Source organism: Perna viridis, chromosome 3, assembly GCF_037379345.1.
Source record: "Perna viridis isolate PV_CMFRI_1.1 ecotype Kerala chromosome 3, ASM3737934v1, whole genome shotgun sequence".
Taxonomy (NCBI): Eukaryota; Metazoa; Mollusca; class Bivalvia; order Mytilida; family Mytilidae; genus Perna; species Perna viridis.
Genome location: NC_142447.1, coordinates 48,353,120 through 48,373,146, shown reverse-complemented (window position 1 = coordinate 48,373,146; position 20,027 = coordinate 48,353,120). Strand labels below are relative to the sequence as shown.

General features: G+C 31.1%; 1 protein-coding gene across 1 annotated transcript; it reads left to right on the top strand.

Annotated features, from left to right (window-relative positions):
- Positions 1-3,822: 3,822 nt before the first annotated feature.
- LOC148622675 (solute carrier family 49 member A3-like) lies at positions 3,823-19,605 on the top strand. The gene is made up of 11 exons (XM_088572695.1): positions 3,823-3,989; positions 6,685-6,843; positions 7,128-7,344; positions 9,321-9,403; positions 9,710-9,844; positions 11,171-11,287; positions 11,974-12,126; positions 12,807-12,964; positions 13,468-13,562; positions 16,156-16,203; positions 16,919-19,605. Exons 1-11 carry the CDS (start codon positions 3,825-3,827, stop codon positions 17,062-17,064), a joined length of 1,476 nt encoding a protein of 491 aa, XP_088428821.1. The 5' UTR covers positions 3,823-3,824; the 3' UTR covers positions 17,065-19,605.
- Positions 19,606-20,027: the final 422 nt, after the last annotated feature.

The following is a 20,027-nucleotide window of genomic DNA, read 5'->3' as shown; positions in this document are numbered from 1 at the left end:
TCCATTTGTGCTGAAATATAATGGAAACAATCATGGAACCATAAATAAACCGTATTAAATGGAAGCGGGAGGTTTAGCGCGCTATACAACCTGGTTTAATCCACCTTTCATTTCGAAATGCCTGTACTAAGTCAGGAGTATTGTGTTATTTTTCTCCAACTTTCCGGTTTTTACCCTGATATGTCCATTTGATATACGGACTTTTCTTTGGGGACTTTTTGATCTGGGAGGGGGGCTGGTCAAAATGCAGGGGACCAACTTTTAGTTAAGCAGAGCATTACACCAGTCAAATGAAAACATATTTTACCACCATTAAACATTTTATTTCATTGTCACATACATGTACAATAATGTATATATGTATTTTATATGTCACTGGTAAAATCAAGTTCACACATAACCATCAGGACCTAAAACCTTTCCAGTTATTAAATCAAATGGGTCCGACTCATCTCCTGTCGATTTAAGTTCCTTATCTACATCTTGAATTTCAAGAGCTGTTTCTGATTCTGCTTGATTTTCGTCCGACCTTTCCAAAGTATTAAGTTTTGGAATTGAAGACTTGATTTTTTTTATTGTAAGAATTCTTTAACATCTCAACTGCTTCTTGTTAAAAAAATCAGAAGCAGAGAGTTTTTTTGATAGCAGCCAATTCCTCTCTTGGTTGAATTGAATCTAGACCATTTGTTAATAATTCTTCAACCTTGATTATATATTTAGAATTGAAAGAAAAAATCTGAGGGCAACACTTGATATATGTTTCCTGTGACACTTATCTTTTAAACAATTTCTCACAAGCTGTGAAAAGTCTTTTATCCTTCTGTTTCTTGGCCTTTTGCTGGTTTTTCCTTTTTTTTCATCTGTTAATATGTTCTTTTCCTTTTGTTTTTTTTTGGTAGTATACCAGTTCCAATATTCAGTAAGCTTTCTCCAAGTTCGATGAATTCATAAAGTTTTTTTTTTTTGCTGTTCATTAATTATCCTGTCCAATGTCATAGTATAATATTCATTTTAGAGAACTTTTGAATTTCAATCATATCTTACAAGTCATGTGTGTCAAAGTAAGTGTTTTGCATGTTAAAATTTTGGCATGTTTAATGTTTTTAAGGGGATAAAAAAAATAGTGAAATATCATGGGGGATCAAGGAAATTTCACATGTTTGATTTCAAATTGACCAGCCCCCCCCCTTCCCAGGTAAATAATGATAAGTTCCTTGACTACTGCCAGAGACCTTTAATCCAAGAGGTAATAGAATTACAGGTCTTTGCTACTGCCCATATCGATTCATCAGTTCGGTAATTTTGTTATCACCTTCCATTTAGATAGGGAGATTGTCTTTTTAAAACTAGATGATGCAGAAAAAAATTAATAATTTGCGCATAATATAAGTACAATTGTCAAAAGTTAACGTTGAGAAGAACTATCACATTTAAAATCACAATATACATTTGATTTATACATTGATTGCAGTAAAGATAATCTTTTTTTCTGTGCCACGGTGTGAATATGTTTTTCATGAATAACTTATGAGAGGCAATAGATGATTCCGAAGGGGTCGACCCATTTGGCTGAGTGGCGATGTCTGGGATTAAATAGGTGTTTTAGTAGTCCGGCCGATATCCACCAAACTTTTCCAGTATAACGGGCCCCTACTGGATCAGCCTGTGATAGGGTATATATTTTTCAAATCACAAATTATGTGAATGGAATTATTTTTATAAATTCAGACCGAAGATCGGAATTGGTATCACAGTCGCCAGAACCTTTAGACTTGTAAAGCCTGATAGCATCCGCAAATATCGTACTCTACCGTAGGAAGATAGTCCCATTGACATACCCCACTAATGTTCAAATGCAGATAGTTAGGTCCACTTTATAGGTATTTCTAATATATAAGATTTGATTTTATATTTTATGCCAATAAACAAACCCAATAAACAACTTTAACTGCGAACTAAATAAGCTGATTAATTTGGTTTGTATTAACCACGATCCAATTGAAAAATAGTTCACTCCTGTACTCTTATCGATACCTGTTAATTTCAATGCATTTACCCGAATAAACCAGTTGTTCAGTGTCGATATATTCAAGTTGCCTATTAATTTTAAGAAGCTTAAAAAACATCTGATGCTTAGCTAGAAATGAAAACCTTACGAGATTATAAATAGTCATCAATCATGTAATGGAAATATAAAGAGAAATGCTGAGCTGAGTACCGATTGGAAGGGCTGTCTTCGGGTATTTCATGCAGGTCCTGGCGGATAAAAGGGGCAGTGGTTACGATCAAGAAATTTGTATAAAGAACAGGATTTCAGGCTATTATTTGCCACTGATCTTTTGTCCATTTTTACAAAAAGGTAGCATGACCCCCAAAACCATCCTGACGTATTTTTATTACGATTACCACCTCATGACATCAGAAGCCCTGATTTGACGAATAAAATGAAACTTTGCATAGACGATGCCATAGAAATTTTGATTGTTCATTTCTCTTGCATTGGGTATTTTTTTTTGTCTGATGTTACTGTTTTTTTTTTGCAAATTTATAATCATTCTATCTGGCTATTTTGGCCATGTGTATGTTGTTATAATAGAGATGTAGGTGCTCCATGGCCCCAAAAGCGCATGGCAAATGTTTCCTGCACCAGCAATGATTGGTTTTAAAATATATTCAAAGACTTTATCGTTAATGTTAATGTACGAGTCTCTGAAACTAAGTGCATTTACACATAGGCGTCCATGGACTAACTTTTAGAACTTGAGTATAAAGCTTATCAACCGAGAAATGTAGCTAGTTAAGAGGAACGTGTATCTAAGTATATGATTTATTTCAATGTTTGTGGCTTAATTTTGAATGACTTAACAGACAGTTTCGACCTGGAGGTCAATAAATTGAATACATTTCGACCTGAAAATTTAAAAACTGGGAATGGCCAACTAGTAGTTTTTAATTCCAAAATGTACTATGTCAGAGAGTTTTGAGTTCATTCATCTAGGTGCTCCATGGAAACCGATATAGAACTTGAATGTTACGCAAACTGGCGCACTGCTACGATGCATCATGAATTTTGGTGTGTGTGGTTTTTAAATGTCATTTTTAAAGAATGTTGAAATTAAAAATAAAAGCAAAGAGTTCAATATTAACCTTTTATAACAATAAGCTTGTGTTAAGATACGTTTGAATGCGATCCCCGTACTTTCCAGTTATCTCATATTTTGTAATTTGACGATTATTTGAGGCATAAAAATTCAAACGATCGATATATATTGATTCAGTACTTTGATTTAACATTGGCGGCACCCTGTATATGTAGATATAATACCACTATTAAGGGGAACCAGTCGCCTGCACATAAGTAAGTGGTCCGTAAAAAACGAAGTAGTTCTTAGGATACATTGTATTTTTTGTGATTTAGCCAGTATATGCAAACTGGGTATCATCTGAAAGCTTATCATGTCAGGTATACACTGAATACAACAGTTTTGAACTCCATATAGAGAATAACTTGTCAGAGTCTAGATCTTAAGCCCATTGATTTGTCAAATTTCCAAAAGGAAAGTAGGATTTTTAGTACCTGTCTACTTTCACTTCACTGTTCTTTCTTATAAGCCATTAAAGTAATGCTGCAAATTTTATGAGAGAGTCTTTAAAGGGTCCCCTCTTTGATAAAACCTGTTAAGGTTCACTTTAACAAACTTTTAAAAAAAAATTGGGACCTTGAAAATTGCTTAATTCAACATAGAAGGTAATGAGACTTTTTAATAGTAGTTTTAGCGACTCCCTCCCGTGATCGGGATTAAAATATCACGTGATAATTAAGTATGTCACGTGAGAAAAATATGGACGACGTACGAAGTGTCTCCAATGTTCCTGTTACTACTAATTCGAGAAGCACGTCAAATCTAATGGGGCAATCATATAAACTTTACAAACGCAGATGGTTTATCCTACTTGTCGTCTGTTTATTAAACTTATCAAATGCAATGGTGAGTTTTTAAGGACGTTTGAGTGCGATTTTTGTGTATTACCTTCTCAGTCTTCTGCTTCATACTTCGAGAAATTTTATCCTTCGCGTAATTGAATTAAAAATTTTTAATTATCAAAAGTTTACCAATTGTAGATCCCACCAAAAATATTATTAACAAACAATGTCAAATCTATGCATCAATTCAGCTCTGATTCAAATAATAACATATATGCTATATATTTTATGGAAACCATGGTTACTATGAATGCCCTGTTTCACAAGAAAATTCTACCATCTCAAAAGATATAAATGAAACTTTTCTGTCTTGTTGTGGAACAAATGTTGTTTATTAGCTTTCCCATATAGTAAAGAGAAATTCTAATTCACTTATTCAGTCACACTTAATACCTATTTAAACACAGACCCTGATTTTGTTAATTATGGAAGATTCATGATAATACATATCCAAACTCTGGTGACATTATTTTTTATTGACTTTTATGTATTGATCAAACATTTGGTAAGTATTCAAAGAGAAAAAAAAACAAACATTAGTGGTAAACTGTTAATTGAACTTTGCAAAGAGTGTGCCGTAGGATGAGAATTTAGAATGGTTACACCAGAAGTGACCATTTTGGTGAGTATATGTGCTTTACTGTATAATGTATCATGGGGTAAGTGTGGTTTATTACACAGTTGCATCTACAAGTTCAGCCCCTATTGTTTTTTTATTTTACTATACATGATATTAATGCATTCCCAATTGGAATTCCCATGGTGACCAATTGTGTACCACTTATTATGAACCTCTTTCAGTACTGTTAAGAATCACAATTTAAAGCTAGAATAAACCCTTCCAAACAGCATTTGGTAGAAAAATTTAATAACACCTTTAGATATTTGGCAATTTGTTGGCTCTTAACAATGACTTAAATATTTATACTTAAAATATATATCCTGTAAAACTGTCTTTAATAAAGAAAATATTGGTGATTAAGTACATTTATGTCCGTCTTTTGATCTTAGTATGCATATTGTTAATGGTAAACTTAAAACAACGTATGATAAAAGGGATGATTTTTCATTCCCTATTGTCAACTGTCCATTTTTAATCCAGTGATTTGCTCATAGAGTCTTTGCATAGAAATTAAAACACTATATTTAAAAGCAGCTTTTGAGATGACATTGGTTGTTTCCTTATTGTATGACTTATGAATTGTGATTGATTTTACCTATGATGGGGACACAAGTAGGTTTTATTTGGTTTAGAGCTGGCATGCTAGTAGTCCTTAGCTTGTACATTTGTGTAATTTATAATCATTTTTTTTATTTTCATTGTAGCAAGGGGCTCAGATCTGTTTTGAACTAATTTTGAGGTGTATTTAATTGTGCAATATTTCTCCCCAGTGGCCAGATTTTAAAGGAGGGAGTTGTGATCACGCCAAAGTACTTTTACCTCTTCACATATTTGCGCCTGTCCCAAGTCAGGAATTTCAGAATTTCTGTTTTGTATCGTTTTCACCATAAGTTTAATTCTATGTTACTTGAGTACTCTTCCTCTGTACCTGTGTATAATGATGTTTTGGGGGCCAGCTGCAGCCTGGCCTGTGGTATTAGGGTTTCCTCAGTGGTGGGGTTGTTGTCTTTGACATATACACCATACCTATTCTCATTATATATCATATGATGAGTGAGCACTCAGCTGTATCATTTCCAGGAAATTTTACCGTTAATGGAATCCTCAAATTAGTTTACAACCCAGATGCAGTCAGCAGTTATTAATCATTAACTTGGAAGTTTGATATTACAGTGATGAAGATGAACACACATTTAAGGATGTTTCCTGCTCGATTTTAAAAATAAAAATAACAAGGATTTCAAAGGGTTGTGAAATCTTATAAGATCTTTCATGCTTGAACAATACAAGAAGAAAAACTAGATAGATCATAGTGCTTGTTTTCGTGATATAAGCATTTGACAATTTGCGCAGAAAAAAAATTCTGTAGATTCTCCATAGGATTTTTCTTAGTTGGTTTTATCTATTGAAAACACTGAAGAAATAAAAAAGGATTTCATAAAAACTTCCCAAATAACTTTTTAAGGTGTGTTTAATGAAATGATGGAAAGAAAAGTGGGGGTCACTGTGCAAAATTATAAATGCTATGAAATGTATAACCAGAGGAGTCCGAAATTCTGAAAAAAAAATGGCTGAACATGACCAGCAAATATTCTTATTAAACTTTTTTTTTTTACAAAAAACTGTCTTTGCTTCCACCAAATTTGTCCATAGTCAATTTATTAACCACCCAGTTTAAAAAAAAGATCTTTGTTTTTCTGGTTCACACAAAGACCTTCAAGATACTGTTAAGTATTATACCTCCCTAATAAATAGATTTCTGTTTAATGAATATTATTCATATTTTTCAATATAAAAAAAGCATATATGTATAAAAGCAAGAAGAAAAAATATGGGGAAAAAAATTAAATAATATGTATACTGATCCCAAATTATTTTGTTAGCAAGTAAATAATTTAAATAAAAACATAATATTAATAATCCTGAAAATTTGAATGAGAAAAAAAACAACCCATACTTTCTAAGAAGCTGTAAAATTGTCAGTCTCAAATTAAAATGTTACACATTCCAAGAGTTAATAAAGAAGTTTCATCTAATACATGTACTGTATTTACAAGTATCCTGAAATTTTTTTCAGATATGGATAACCTTTTCTCCCATTGCTGATATAACTGCAGAAAAATTTAAAGTTAATGCATTTAAAGTGAATGTGTTATCTCTAGTGTTCCTTATATGTTCAGTACCATTTGGATTCTGTGCATCATGGGTATTGGATACATTTGGTTTAAGAGCAAGTGTGAGTACCTACTGTGTTATAGTAGGTTTTTCTTGTGTCATTTCACATTTTTTGGTTAAAATTTACATTCAGAGAGAAATTTTGTTTCCAATATTATACATTTAATGATTTTTAAACAAATTTGAGAATTACTAATTAAAAAAGAAATAAGATTATCTAAAACACACATTTATGTACATGTATGTATTACAAAGTAAATGCAAAGTACAACTGTACAGCAAATAGTCTTAAAAAGGATTTGTTTTTATTCAATGATAAGCATGACAAACTAACTACCATTTCAGATACTTGTGTCAGCTTGGTTGAATGGTATTGGAGCTCTCCTGCGTAACATCAGTGCCTTTGATGGAATAAGTGATCCTGTCCGTTATCCTATACTTCTCCTTGGTCAAACTTTAGCAGCATGTGCTCAGCCATTTGTCATGTTTGCCCCTACTAAGCTTGCCGCTCTTTGGTTTCCTAATAATCAGCGAGCCACAGCTAATATGATTGCTTCAATGGGTAAGTGTTGAAGATTTACATGACCTTGATTTCAAGATGCTTTGATGTTCATTACCATCTGTTATATGTGATAATTCCATAAAGATCTTCTCAGAAACCAGTTTTTAAACCCTCAACCTCCAGTTCAATATGATATGACAGGAAAAATAGAAATATTTGTGTCTCCTCTTCCTCCACAAGTGTTTCATTGATATGTCCCTCAGTCACTATCAAATATTGAATAACAGCAGCCATGTGTGTCAGGCAAGACATATCTGTGTAATAATAGATTTTATACAACTGCAAAAAAATTGAGATTGTATAATGGTATGGGGATGTTGGTTTCACCTGTGTCGCCATTGTACATGTTGTCATATGTAGACACTTGGTTTTTGTGCAATAACTTATATATTAGTGTGTTGATCATTATAAAATTTTATAACAAGGTTCCAAACCACAAATGGAATGTTAGTAGTAATTTTGGGGATTATTGTCCCAACCGGTTTAGAATTAGGGCTAAAAATGAGCATTTTATAGAATTTAGTACATGTATTTGATTCGTTTTTGGTCCGACTTTAAAAGTTATTACATGTACTATTTATAGTATAAGATTCTTTATGAAAATCCATGTGTGCATTTTTCCAATCATGTTTCAGATATCTCTTATAATTTTTGAACTGTAAGCGGCCAAAGGGGTCACACCAAAAATTATTTCAAATATAACTTGCTGTTTTCATGTTATAGGGGACTAAAGGAGCCACACCAAAAAAAAAACTGTTTAATTTTTTGTTTGATTTAGAATTTGTGTTAATACTGTAAATGTATTAATTTTCGTGTTTATTTCACGGATTCTGTCAAGTGAGCATATTCACAGGTATCAATTTTCACAGATTAGAAAAAGGATTAGTGTTATACAGTGTTAAAATCATTTTGATGTGTACTACTTTTCAGTCTTTTCTGTCCATTGCGAAAATTAGTACGTTTACAGTATATTCCTCATGAAAATCCCTGCTTGTGATTTTAGTTACAGGGATCCAATGCAAAGATCTTTAATAAGCACCCTTAAAGCAGAACTTGTAATGTGTAATTTGCCCCGAGTTCAACATGCTGCAGCTTATCATGATGTGTTCTATGAAGATCTTTAATTTTGATAAAGATGATAGATCAGCTAAGTTTTCATTGTGTAAATCCTTTGAAATTACAGCCTATGTGTACAACCACTAATATATTCAAATGTTAAGGATTTGTTGACACTAATGACACTATAAAACTTGGGGTTTTTTGTCTACTCAGACTACTATTATTAGCTTTCACCTCGTTCAGACTTTGAATAAATGATTGATTCAGGTGTTTATATTTTTTCTGGTCTATTAAGAAATAAACTCAATCATGTGCAAGTGTGCACCACGGGCACTGAGGTTATTTCAAATAGACTGAAAAATATATAACATTCATTCCTTATAATTTAATTCTAGTATCAAAATTTGACAAGTGAATGATCTTTTTTATTATTGAAATCAGTAAAATAAGACGAAATAATAAGCCAAAGAATTATGCTTAATTCTACCCAAAGATGGTGATCACTGGGAAAAAACCTACATCCTGATTATGTCATATTCAACTGAAATGTTGATCTGACTTAAACAAATATTTTGAACCGAATGTCATCTCACTAATAAAATGAATAAGCTATTTTATATCGTCAAAATGAATGAGCTTTTTTATATCGTCTCATTGAACTTGCTTCATAAAAGGTGATTCCTTGTATTTATATCTTCTGAGTTAGAAACTGGTGTTGTGTCAAATATTTAACCACAATCCAAATGAAGAATAATACTAAACGTAGTTTGAGTGTCCTTACTGAAACTGTCCAAGTGTTGTAGTGTATTTTGATTTACCTTTATTGCTGTTTTAGATATAGAAGTATATTGTTTATTGTAATTTAAGTAATAACAGTTTAGGCATTGTGTTTAAATGTTTATAATTTTATGTTTCAGCTAATCCACTAGGAATTTTAGGTGCTAATGCAATAGTTCCAGTAATGGTAAAAAGTTGTGATGGTCATGATTTACCCTCCGCGGTAAGCTGATGATATTATTTATCACTTATGTAGAAGCAATAGATTACTTTATGTTTTTAATCCATGTAAAATATATCTTGAATTTTTAGAAACAAGGAGACAAACATCTTCAATTAAATTTCTCCAATTTTTGGAGGTTTTATTCATTCTTCACATTCAGCTCATAGGAAAATTGCTTTTGCTTGATAGATCTTATTCATTTCTATAATAAGATTTTTTTTTATTGATATACAATGTCATCAACATCTCTTTACAACATCAATTTTGCTATTGATTTCTTCACAGAATTTTGGTATTTATTTGTAGTTATGGGTAATGACTGGGTTAGGCTTAACAGGAACACTCCTAGCAACAGTTGGTGTTTGTAGTTCTACCCCTCCTACACCCCCTACTGCTAGTGCCGAGGAGGAGTCTGAAACTTTTTCTGATGGACTCAAAAAGGTCAGGTTTAGGATTAGAAAACTTGCTTCCTTGAATGTTAAATTTGTTTTTTGAGTTAATATGATCATGTTGTGTGCCTAATTAGTAAAGAAAATGTCTGGCATTGTATTTTGTTGACAATGTTTTACAAAATTAATTTTAAAAAATATCATATATATAGACTATATCAGTACTTTGACTTGAAAAAACAATAGAATCTGGGTAAAACTTGAGACTATTTTGTTTATCATTTTTGATTCTAGTCAATGTACTGTTGTTGTCATTATACTGCAATCCTATTCATTTTTTTTAAATCAAAATTAATTTTCATATGACATGTTCATTACATTTATTCTCCATTAGTTGTCCCTGATTGTGATGCTACAACAAACAGGTAGTTCATGTAATGGTAGGAAAGTAGGCAGGGCCAAAGTGTTATATACTATCAGTTACCATATATTATCTGGAAATATACTGTCAATACACTTTGGTTGCTAAATAGAATGATTGCAGTATAAATGATCTGAAACATATACACTTAGTATACAGACAATTAAACACCTAAAAAATATCCATTTAATTTTTTTTGTTATTATTAACACAGTATTATTTAGATTTTAAATTATTCTTTTGCGGGTATATTAAGACTTTAAGTGATAGTTTATTTTGAGTACAATGTATCAATATCATGAACTAAATTTGCAATACTTTGCAGCCCAAAAAATTTCCAAAAACTTAATGAGCTTTCAGATACATTTACAATTATAAACATTTCATATTTTTAAATAATCTAAGTTTGAATAACATGTATAAAAATACTATGTCTATCGCTATTTTGTTTAAAATCCCTTTGATTGCTATAAGATAATTTTCAATCTCATGCCAGTTGAGTGAGAATGAAAAATGTTGCTAGTTCCTATGTCCTCTCGTGACATAAGAATATTTGTTTACTGTGTATGAAATAATGACTAAATTGTGGCATTATTTTCTAGTCAATAATGGAAAATGATTAAATACAGTAACTTACCCGATAAGAATGAATGAATCCAGAAACTAAATTATTCCACATTTTAAACATGAGCGTCATAGTTAACCATTTTTTTCAAATGATTTGTATCACAGCTGCACAACATATGTGACATCACGTAGCACGTCGCTGAAAAATAGTCTCAAAAGAAAATTTTGCAGCGCTTATAAAACTTACATATTTAGGTCAGGAAAATAAAAATAAAAGAAAATTAGTACCTTACATTTATCAAAACAGCGATAAACAGATTATCAAATATTTTTTCAACTCCCTCTCGTTGAATAAATATAAAATAATCTAATATTATCACATATTTTCAGATAATCAGAAACAAGAATTACTGGGTATTAAACATAACATTTGGTGCTGGGCTTGCAGTCTTTACCTCATTTACAACATTCCTTGATCAAATATTATGTCCTAAAGGTTATACAAATGTAAGTATTTATCTTGCTCTCATGACAATAGCAAAAACCTTTCTAAGTATACTCCCAACTTTGATGGGTGTGGGAGGTATATAAATATCCTTCTGCTTGTCTGTCCACACTTTGGATTTTGATGATACTTTATAGGAAAGATAGGCATTATATGTACTGGTAGTTGTGTAACTGTGTGATGCCTATCAGCGGGGATAATCCAATTTAAGTGTTTTACATGTGTCATGTCTGAGCATGGTTTGAAATTAGCAGGGGCCCATTCATAAATGGCCCCCTAAAATTTGATATGGGTTACTAAAATTTCTTTTTTATTATAAAGGACTATACATATTGGCTACCAAAATTTTAGGTTAAACCCTGATGAAAATATAAAGGAAAAAATGTAGATGTAAATGATTGAAGATGATAAATGTCAGATCACTAAAAGGAGAAATATTCCAAATTTAAGGTTTTAAATATTTACATTTCATAAGCACAACTCTATAATTGCTTAATTGATTTTGCTGAAATATATATTTAATAGAAGTGTGATGTGATCTGCTTACAACTAAATAACATTGACTTTGCCTATTTTTACTTTAGTTTTTCGTATTTTATCAACCTATGATAAATAGGAAGGAAAATGTTAGTGTTAAACCTATAGAATACATAAACATTTTTAGTCTAAATATCTTTCTTGTTTCCAGTCTTTTGCAGGTTTGTGTGGCGCACTAATGATTGCAGGTGGTGTTCTAGGGGCCTTTGTCTCTGGTATTTATGTTGACAGATCAAAAAAGTTTGCTGAAGTCATAAAAGTATCATATACATTTGCAGTTTTTGCTGGCTTAGCTTTTACTCAGGTAAGTCTTGAAACATGTGCTGTTGCTTTAAACTACTACAAGTACTTTTTACAGTGAACATATTGTTTTATGTATAAATCTGCCTTCTTTTCTATCTTTTCTGGCAGAGTTTGAACTAGTTTTGAATCTCATACCACATGTTATGGACTGGTACAATTGAATTAGCTATTTTATTGATACTTATTAGTATATGCGACATCAGTTCAAGCCCATTTTAGATTTAATCATAATTTTCTTCAGCCGTTCTTTTATCAAGGCAGAGTTGTCTTTCTTTTTATTAATGCGTTTCTCAGTTCATAAAAAATATTTTTTAATTTCTCTGTTGACAAAAATTTAATTTCTAATGAATCTGAAAGTAAACAATTATTTAGTGAGAATGATAACCTTCAGAAGAGTTTTTGACCCAAAATAAGGCAATAAATATTTGTTTTCGTCAAATGTAAACATTGTGATCTGTATTTAAAATGTCATTGGATTTCAACAATTTACATTAACTGTGAGGCTGTTTTGTAATACGAATGTGCAAGTTATTTAACACATTTTAAATATTGATAGGTGTCAACAAAACTGTAGACCAATTTTCATTTCAAAGTTAAACAATATTTTATGTGTGTGATGCCGAGTATAGTATCATTCTGAAATCAAAATTCATAATTTGAGATTTCCTTATGTATTTATAGGTTGCAAGACTAAGAGATCAAAGTGTATTATGTGCCTTGTTCATAACTATATTTGGAATGTTTGGGTTTGCAATGTATCCTATATGTATGGAAATGTCTGTAGAAGTTACCTATCCTGTTGCAGAAGCAACTAGCTCAGGGTTACTGGTAGTCTCAGGGTAAGTGTGCAAAATGTGAACAAATTATTCTATTGATACACATTAGTTGTATAACTAGATCAATGTTGTAGAGGCAAAATTACTGTTAGAATCAGATTTGAACAATTTTATAACAGTATTTGTAGATTTGTGGTCTTTATGTAATAACAGGAATACAAAGAGTAATTGAGGGAACTAAGATCTAGCAGACACACAAAACAAAACATAAAATACCCAAAATAATACATACAAAGTAACAAAAGTAAATGAGCAACTTGGACTCCACTAAAAACTGGGACCAAAAATGTTTGTATTACTATTAATATTATTGGTGAAATATTTGAAATGTAAGTAGCATAAACATCCTGAAACTGCTGTTCTTGTGTCACTTTTATCCCAAACTGCTGTTTTTTTATGTTACTTTTATCCCAAAACTGCTGTTCTTATGTTACTTTCATCCTTAAAATGCTGTTCATACATCAAATACTTCCAAAGATTTGTATATACCTTTATTTTTATTTCAGACAAATCCAGGGTATACTTATAATATTAGTCCTACAGTTTTTAGCCCAGCCTTTATCAGCTGATGATTTAGCTCTTGGTACAGGTTGTGCAGGGGGTAGGTCTCTAAACACTTGCAATATATTATTGCCTAGTAGTTTGTCTATAAAAGGAGTCTTATTTTGCTTTTTAGCTCACCTGACCATGGCCATGGGAATTATTGCCATCTCTTGCTGTCCATTGTTGTCGTCATTGTCTGTCGTCGTTAACAATTTTTCAAAACTCTTCTCCTCTAACACTATCAACCAATTATAACCAAACTTGGTATGAATGTTCCTTGGGGTATCTTGCATGAAACTGATGTGGAGATTTTTGATCATTGAAAAACATGGCCGCTGTTACTAAAAATAGATCATGGGGGGTCAGACAGTAGTTTTTCACGTATATCTCCAATACCTTAAGGTTTTGCCAAATTTTAATGGAATAAAAGTGTTCAGCATGATGAAATCTATCTGTGGTTAAATTTTTTTTCATCTGTTAAGCCATGTTGGAGTTATTACTCTTTTTTTGAAGTTTTTTTTGCTCTTTTTAATGTTTTTTTCTTTCAAAAACCTCCTCTAACATTATCTGACCAATTGGAACCAAACATGGTCTGAATGTTTCTTGAGGTATCCTGCATAGAACTGATGAGGGGATTTTTGATTTGTCGAAAAATAAGGCTGCTGTTACTGAAAAAAGAACATAGGGGTCAGACAGTAGTTTTTTGCATATATCTCCAAAACCGTTAGGTTTAGCCAAATTCTAACACCGGGTAAAAGTGTTCAGCATAATGAGATCTATTTGTGGTTAAATTTTTGTGTTTTAATCTGTTTAGCCATGTTGGAGTTATTGTCCTTTTTGGACATTTTTACCCCATTTTTAGCTCACCTGGCGAAAGGCCATGTGAGCTATTTCCATCATTTGGTATCCATCATCATCCCTTATTGTTAAAATGATTTTTCAAAACTCTTCTCCTCTGACACTACTTGACCAATTGGAACCAAACTCAAGATGAATGTTCCTTGGGGTATTGTGCACAGAACTGGTGTGGGGATTTTTGATCCGTCTAAAATCATGGCCACTGTTACTAAAAATAGAATATAGGGTCAGACAGTAGTTGTTCGCATATGTGTCAAAAATCATTAGATTTAGCTAAATTCTGACAGAGTTAAAGTGTTCAGCGTGATGAGATCCATCTGTGGTCAAGTTTACATTATAATCTGTTAAGCCATGTTGGAGTTATTGCCCTTTTTCTATATTTTTTGCTATTTTTAATGTTATTTCTTTCAAAAATCATCTCCTCTGACACTACTTGACCAATTGGAACTAAACTTGTTATGAATGTTCCTTGGGGTATCTTGCATAGAACTGATGTGGGAATTTTTGATCCATCATAAAACATGGCTGCCATTACTAAAAACAGAACAAAGGAGTCAGACAGTACTTTTTCGCATATGTCTCCAAAACCATTAGGTTTAGCAAAATTATTTCTATAGCTGCAATGACCCTTATTATAAGGCCTTCAAAAGTCTTCAGGGATCAAAGTTGTCAGGTGACATCTTGTAAGAGTTATTGCCTTTTTTTTTTTTTAGTTTTCAGCCCCTATCTGGAAACTTCAATTTCTGAAATGATCCTTATGATAAGTCCTACCAAAGTCTTCTTGGGTCAAAATTGTTTGACCACTTCTTAATTTTATTGCCTTTGAAAGGCAAAATTCAACCAGGTGAGCGATTCAGGCTCCAGGGAGCCTCTTGTTAATGTTTATTGTTCAATTATCTTCCCCTCTGAAACTTCTTGACCATTTAGGACCAAACTTGGTATGAATGTTCCTTAGGGTGATCTGCATGGAACTGTTGATGGGATTTTTGATCCATTGAAAAAAAACAAAAAAACATGGCCAGGGTTACTGAAAATAGAACAAGAGGTCAGAAGTTTTTTTAATACTTTTCCATAACTGCCAGGGATTAGTCAAATTCTTTCAGTGGAAATGATCCTCATTATAAGGCCTACAATAGTCCGCAGGTGATTTAAGTTGTTAGACGACTCATTGTTAGAGTTTTTGCCCTTGAAAGGCAAAAAATGATCTTTTTAAGCCATTATCTTGAAAACTATAATAGATAGAAACTTTCAATTGTTGAAATGATCCATATGATAAAGTCCTGTTGAAGTCTTCATTGAGTCAAAATTGTCAGACACTTCCTTGTTCGAGTATTTGCCTTTGAAAGGCAAAAATTTAACTGGGTAAGTGATTCAGGGTCCTGAGAGCCTTTTTTTAATGAAAAAGTGAAATTGTACTGACATCAAAAGGTTTAAAAATTACTGAATGTAATTGCATTCCATAATTGCATTGACACTGTCTTATATGGGAGATTTAAACTTAAAAGCATATTTTGATGTAAAAATTTAATATCTTAGTCTTTTTTCACAGAAAGCACAGAATTTTTAACCAAAAATCTTCCACCAATATTATATTTATATGTGGAAAGTTCTAATTTTTTCATTAATTTTGTGGGAGCCTCAGTGAAGTAGATTATTTGGGTTTAGGAGGAGACTAGAAAGAAAATACTTTAAAATCAAGATCACAGGATGTGAAGAAATTCTTTACTCAAAACACATTATAAATACAAAATATGTGAAAAGCGTCAGTACTTATCTATTGCCATGTATTTTAGGTTGTGCTGGCAATGGAACCTCACAGTTTACACCTCAGGAATGGACAGGTAAAATAACAAAAAATTGTGTTTTCATCTCTGTTTTTTATGATGTTTTCTTGGTCACAATATATTGTCATTTAGCCCAAACTATAAACACCGTATTATTGTTAGATTGAAATTGTAAGTATTTTTTTTAACACTTTTTCATATTTTACAAAGGTTGTGAATGTTTAATTTTTGTGGTATTTAATATTGATGTTGAAAGATTGAAAATTTATTTAAAAAAATAATTCAGTCTTTGCCATTACTACTCTTAGAGGTGTGATAAAGATAAAAATAATCTGATTTTGATATTCCTTTTGTTTTAGTAACTGTTAAACCTTTATGAAATCAGTTTTGTTAAACCTGATAGAGATATCACTGTCACTTAGTGTCAGTTAATCGAATCAATTCTATTATGATACTCATACCTGGTGTCTGTTATGATAATTGATTAGTAGTTAAGTATTAAGTGCTTGGGTTACTCATGTCAATGTCAAATTACATTTGTTGCTTTCCATGTTTGAATATTGTTGAAAATTTAATTTTTATGTCTGTTAAGTCCACTTAAATTAACATGTTTTATTTTTTGTGGAAAAAATTACTTGCCAATAAATTGAAAATAAAGAATCTGGGAAAAAATCTTTGATTCCACTCTGTCAAATATTGAATAAATTACCATTAAAGTTATGATCAAATAACTGCAATTCAAAATATGAAATATACTCTTTTTTTTTTGCAGTTCCAAATCTTGCTGCAAATGGTTATGCAGTTTTAGGTGTGTGTATAGTATTATTGCTTCTAAAACCAGACTATAAAAGATTAAAGGCTGAGGAGAAGATCTTAGCAGAGAGAATATTGAATATTTCTGATGATTTACAATCCTAGGACCATAGGATCAACAGGATTTAGCCATTTTCACAGCTACTCTGTGATATATAATGGCATTACTAGTGTAATGATAAGGGCAGCAGTCTACGGTTCAGTGTAGCACCTAGCTTTGTTCAACCTTATCTGTTTTCATAGATATGTTTGCCTGTCTAGTCAGCTTGTAGTAACACTATGTTGTTAAGAAAGTATTCAAACAGATAAAAGTGGAGTTTTCTGGTAATAAATGACTTTTGTGAAGTATTTACTTCCATTGTAGTTTCATAATTTAAAATGATAATGTACTAATTGTGAGTATTATCCGTAAAATATCCTGAAGTGCTGTACACATACTTTAATTAAAAAAAGAAAAGAAACAATTGTTTATAAGAAACACATGGTTTATGAATGGTAGTCTAGTAGTGGTCAATAATTCTGTTTAGGTTAGTGCTTTATATAATATTTTTATTTGCAATCGTTAATTGTGTACAAAATATAAAATTTCAAAATCACTAAATTTAATTGCTTTCATTTATCAACCATTGATTTGAATTCCAATAAGAATAAATGTTCATTTACATGGTACAGTAAAACCAGTTTAAACTGAACCCTGAATAAAGTAAAGACCTGTCTGAACCAGACACTATTTAAAGTACCTTTATAAGAGTTAAAATGGATTTTGAACCTGTGTAAATGAAACACTGTCTAAACCAAACAAATCATACAGTACAAAAGATATTTGGTTTAGACAGGTTTAACTGTAGATCTAAAATTCCATTAGGGTCTTATTTCATTACAAGAATATCTTTTGTGTATTTAAACTGTTAGAATTTTATTCTATGCAGTACACGTTACATTATAACTGTATAAAACCAAGTACCAAAAATAGTATCAAGAAAAAATGATTAAATGTGTTTGCTTTTCAAAGACTGCATAAATTAGTTTTAGTGTATTTTCTCATTTCATAAAATCGGAAGAAATTTACAAAGTTCTGTTAAAACTAATAGGTTGACATAAGTAGCTTATGAAATTTTAATGTTCTGATCATATAAAACAGGGAAATGCAGCTTAACATTTGAATATGTGTTAAGGTTTTGAATAAATGTGGGTTGATATTTCCCTAGGATTTATATGGTATACATATATATGGAATGTGCATCTAAGATCTTGTATAAGTATATGATTGGTTTAAAAATAATCTGTGTTGTGAAGTGGCTCAAATTAAACATCAGTAAGAATAATGAATTTGTGAACAATAGCCACATTTAAAAGGTGAAAAAGGAACTAAATACAAATAAAATATGAATAAAAGTAAAAATAAATTGATAAATGTGAGCCCAAATTTTTGGCCTTACAGCCTTCATCGGGGCAAAAAGTATTGAAGATAAAACTCAATCCCTACCACAGAGATGCCCTTCAAAATTGATCTCGAATATTATGAGATACATATCAAGTTCAAGATGAAAACTGCTAAAACAAAAAGCAGTTGAAAACAGGGTTATGGTGACTAAATAATGTGTATTTTGTCCATTCACAGTTCCAGTTGTACCATAAAAGGTTATGTCTAAGCGTTAGTGATGTTTTTATTGTTATGACTTTTTACTTTATATTTAATACAACTTTTAATTTTTTTCCCCAAAAATTTAGCCTGTTTTAATTTTACAAACAATAAATTAAGGAAATGTGGTACACCCCATTTGTTGGAAAAATAAGAAAACAATTAACTTTTATTCTTAGTTTTGTTGTTGATTTTTTTAAGATCCACTGTTGTTTATCTTTATAACAAATTTTATGAATTCATATTATTGTCACAATAAGTAAATATTATATATATATACAATGAAAGTGTATCTTAAAACTATCATGCTACTTTATATTTACCTTTTTTTTTAAATTTTATACTGATAATTGTTTTGTATGCATTAGTTACAATTTATATTTCCCATTAGTTATATACCCCTTCACTACATGTACTGTGATTGTACTTATATTTGTGGTGTATTTATTTTTTTAAGAATTGTATGATCAGTTGTTTTCATGAAAGCATGAAAGATAATGTAATTTTCAATGTAATGTGAACTTAAATAGTAGCAAAAATGTTTGAGAATCACCAACATAAGTACAATAACTGTACTATAAACATATTAGTTTTTGTAGTGTACTGATTTTTGCTGTTTTGGCAGTGAACAGAGAAGTGCAAAATAATATCTACGAAAAGATATATTTTACACTTTATAATGCTAATCTTTTTATAAAACAACACGAATATGTTAACTAAAATTAACAACTGTAAAAATTAAGATGTTTACAGTATTCTCTTTACTGTATGTAACATGTTTAGATTGTTCTAATGTGAGATTATCAGTAACTGATGTAGAAGTCAGTGATATAACAATTTTTGATAAATAGATCAGATAGGCATAAAACTTAGTTTCTCCTGATTATAAGCACATGTGTTGAAACCCAAGGAACAAAACGAGCTTCGATCATAAGTGTAATAGAGATTTAAGATGACTAATCTGTGGAGTGTGAATTCTAATCAATAAATAGTTTTTTATTTTACATTTTGTTTTATTTATCTATTTAAGCTTTATTTTTTGTAGGAGAAAAAGGGATTGTCAGTAATTAATTATCTTACATCACTCATATTTTAATTCGCCATTTGATTGACACCAAAAATTTGTTTTAAATTGTATGCTACTTGAGAGTAAAATGATGCTTACCACAAATTGATGAATATGAATTTTTACACAAGGTTCGTTTCCTTTCCAAGAATATTTTAGATTGGTTTTAGGAGCTGTGGTCCAGTAGATGACAATCAAAATTAGTATTGCTTATTTCTAGACTTCTTATCACATGACTACAACAAATTTACAGTCCTATAACAGTATTGTATTGTTGTCGTTTATATTATCATGAGTAGACTCTTTACTTGAACTTTAATTAGTTGATCTTGATAAAATGTTACGACAAAGTTTTCAACA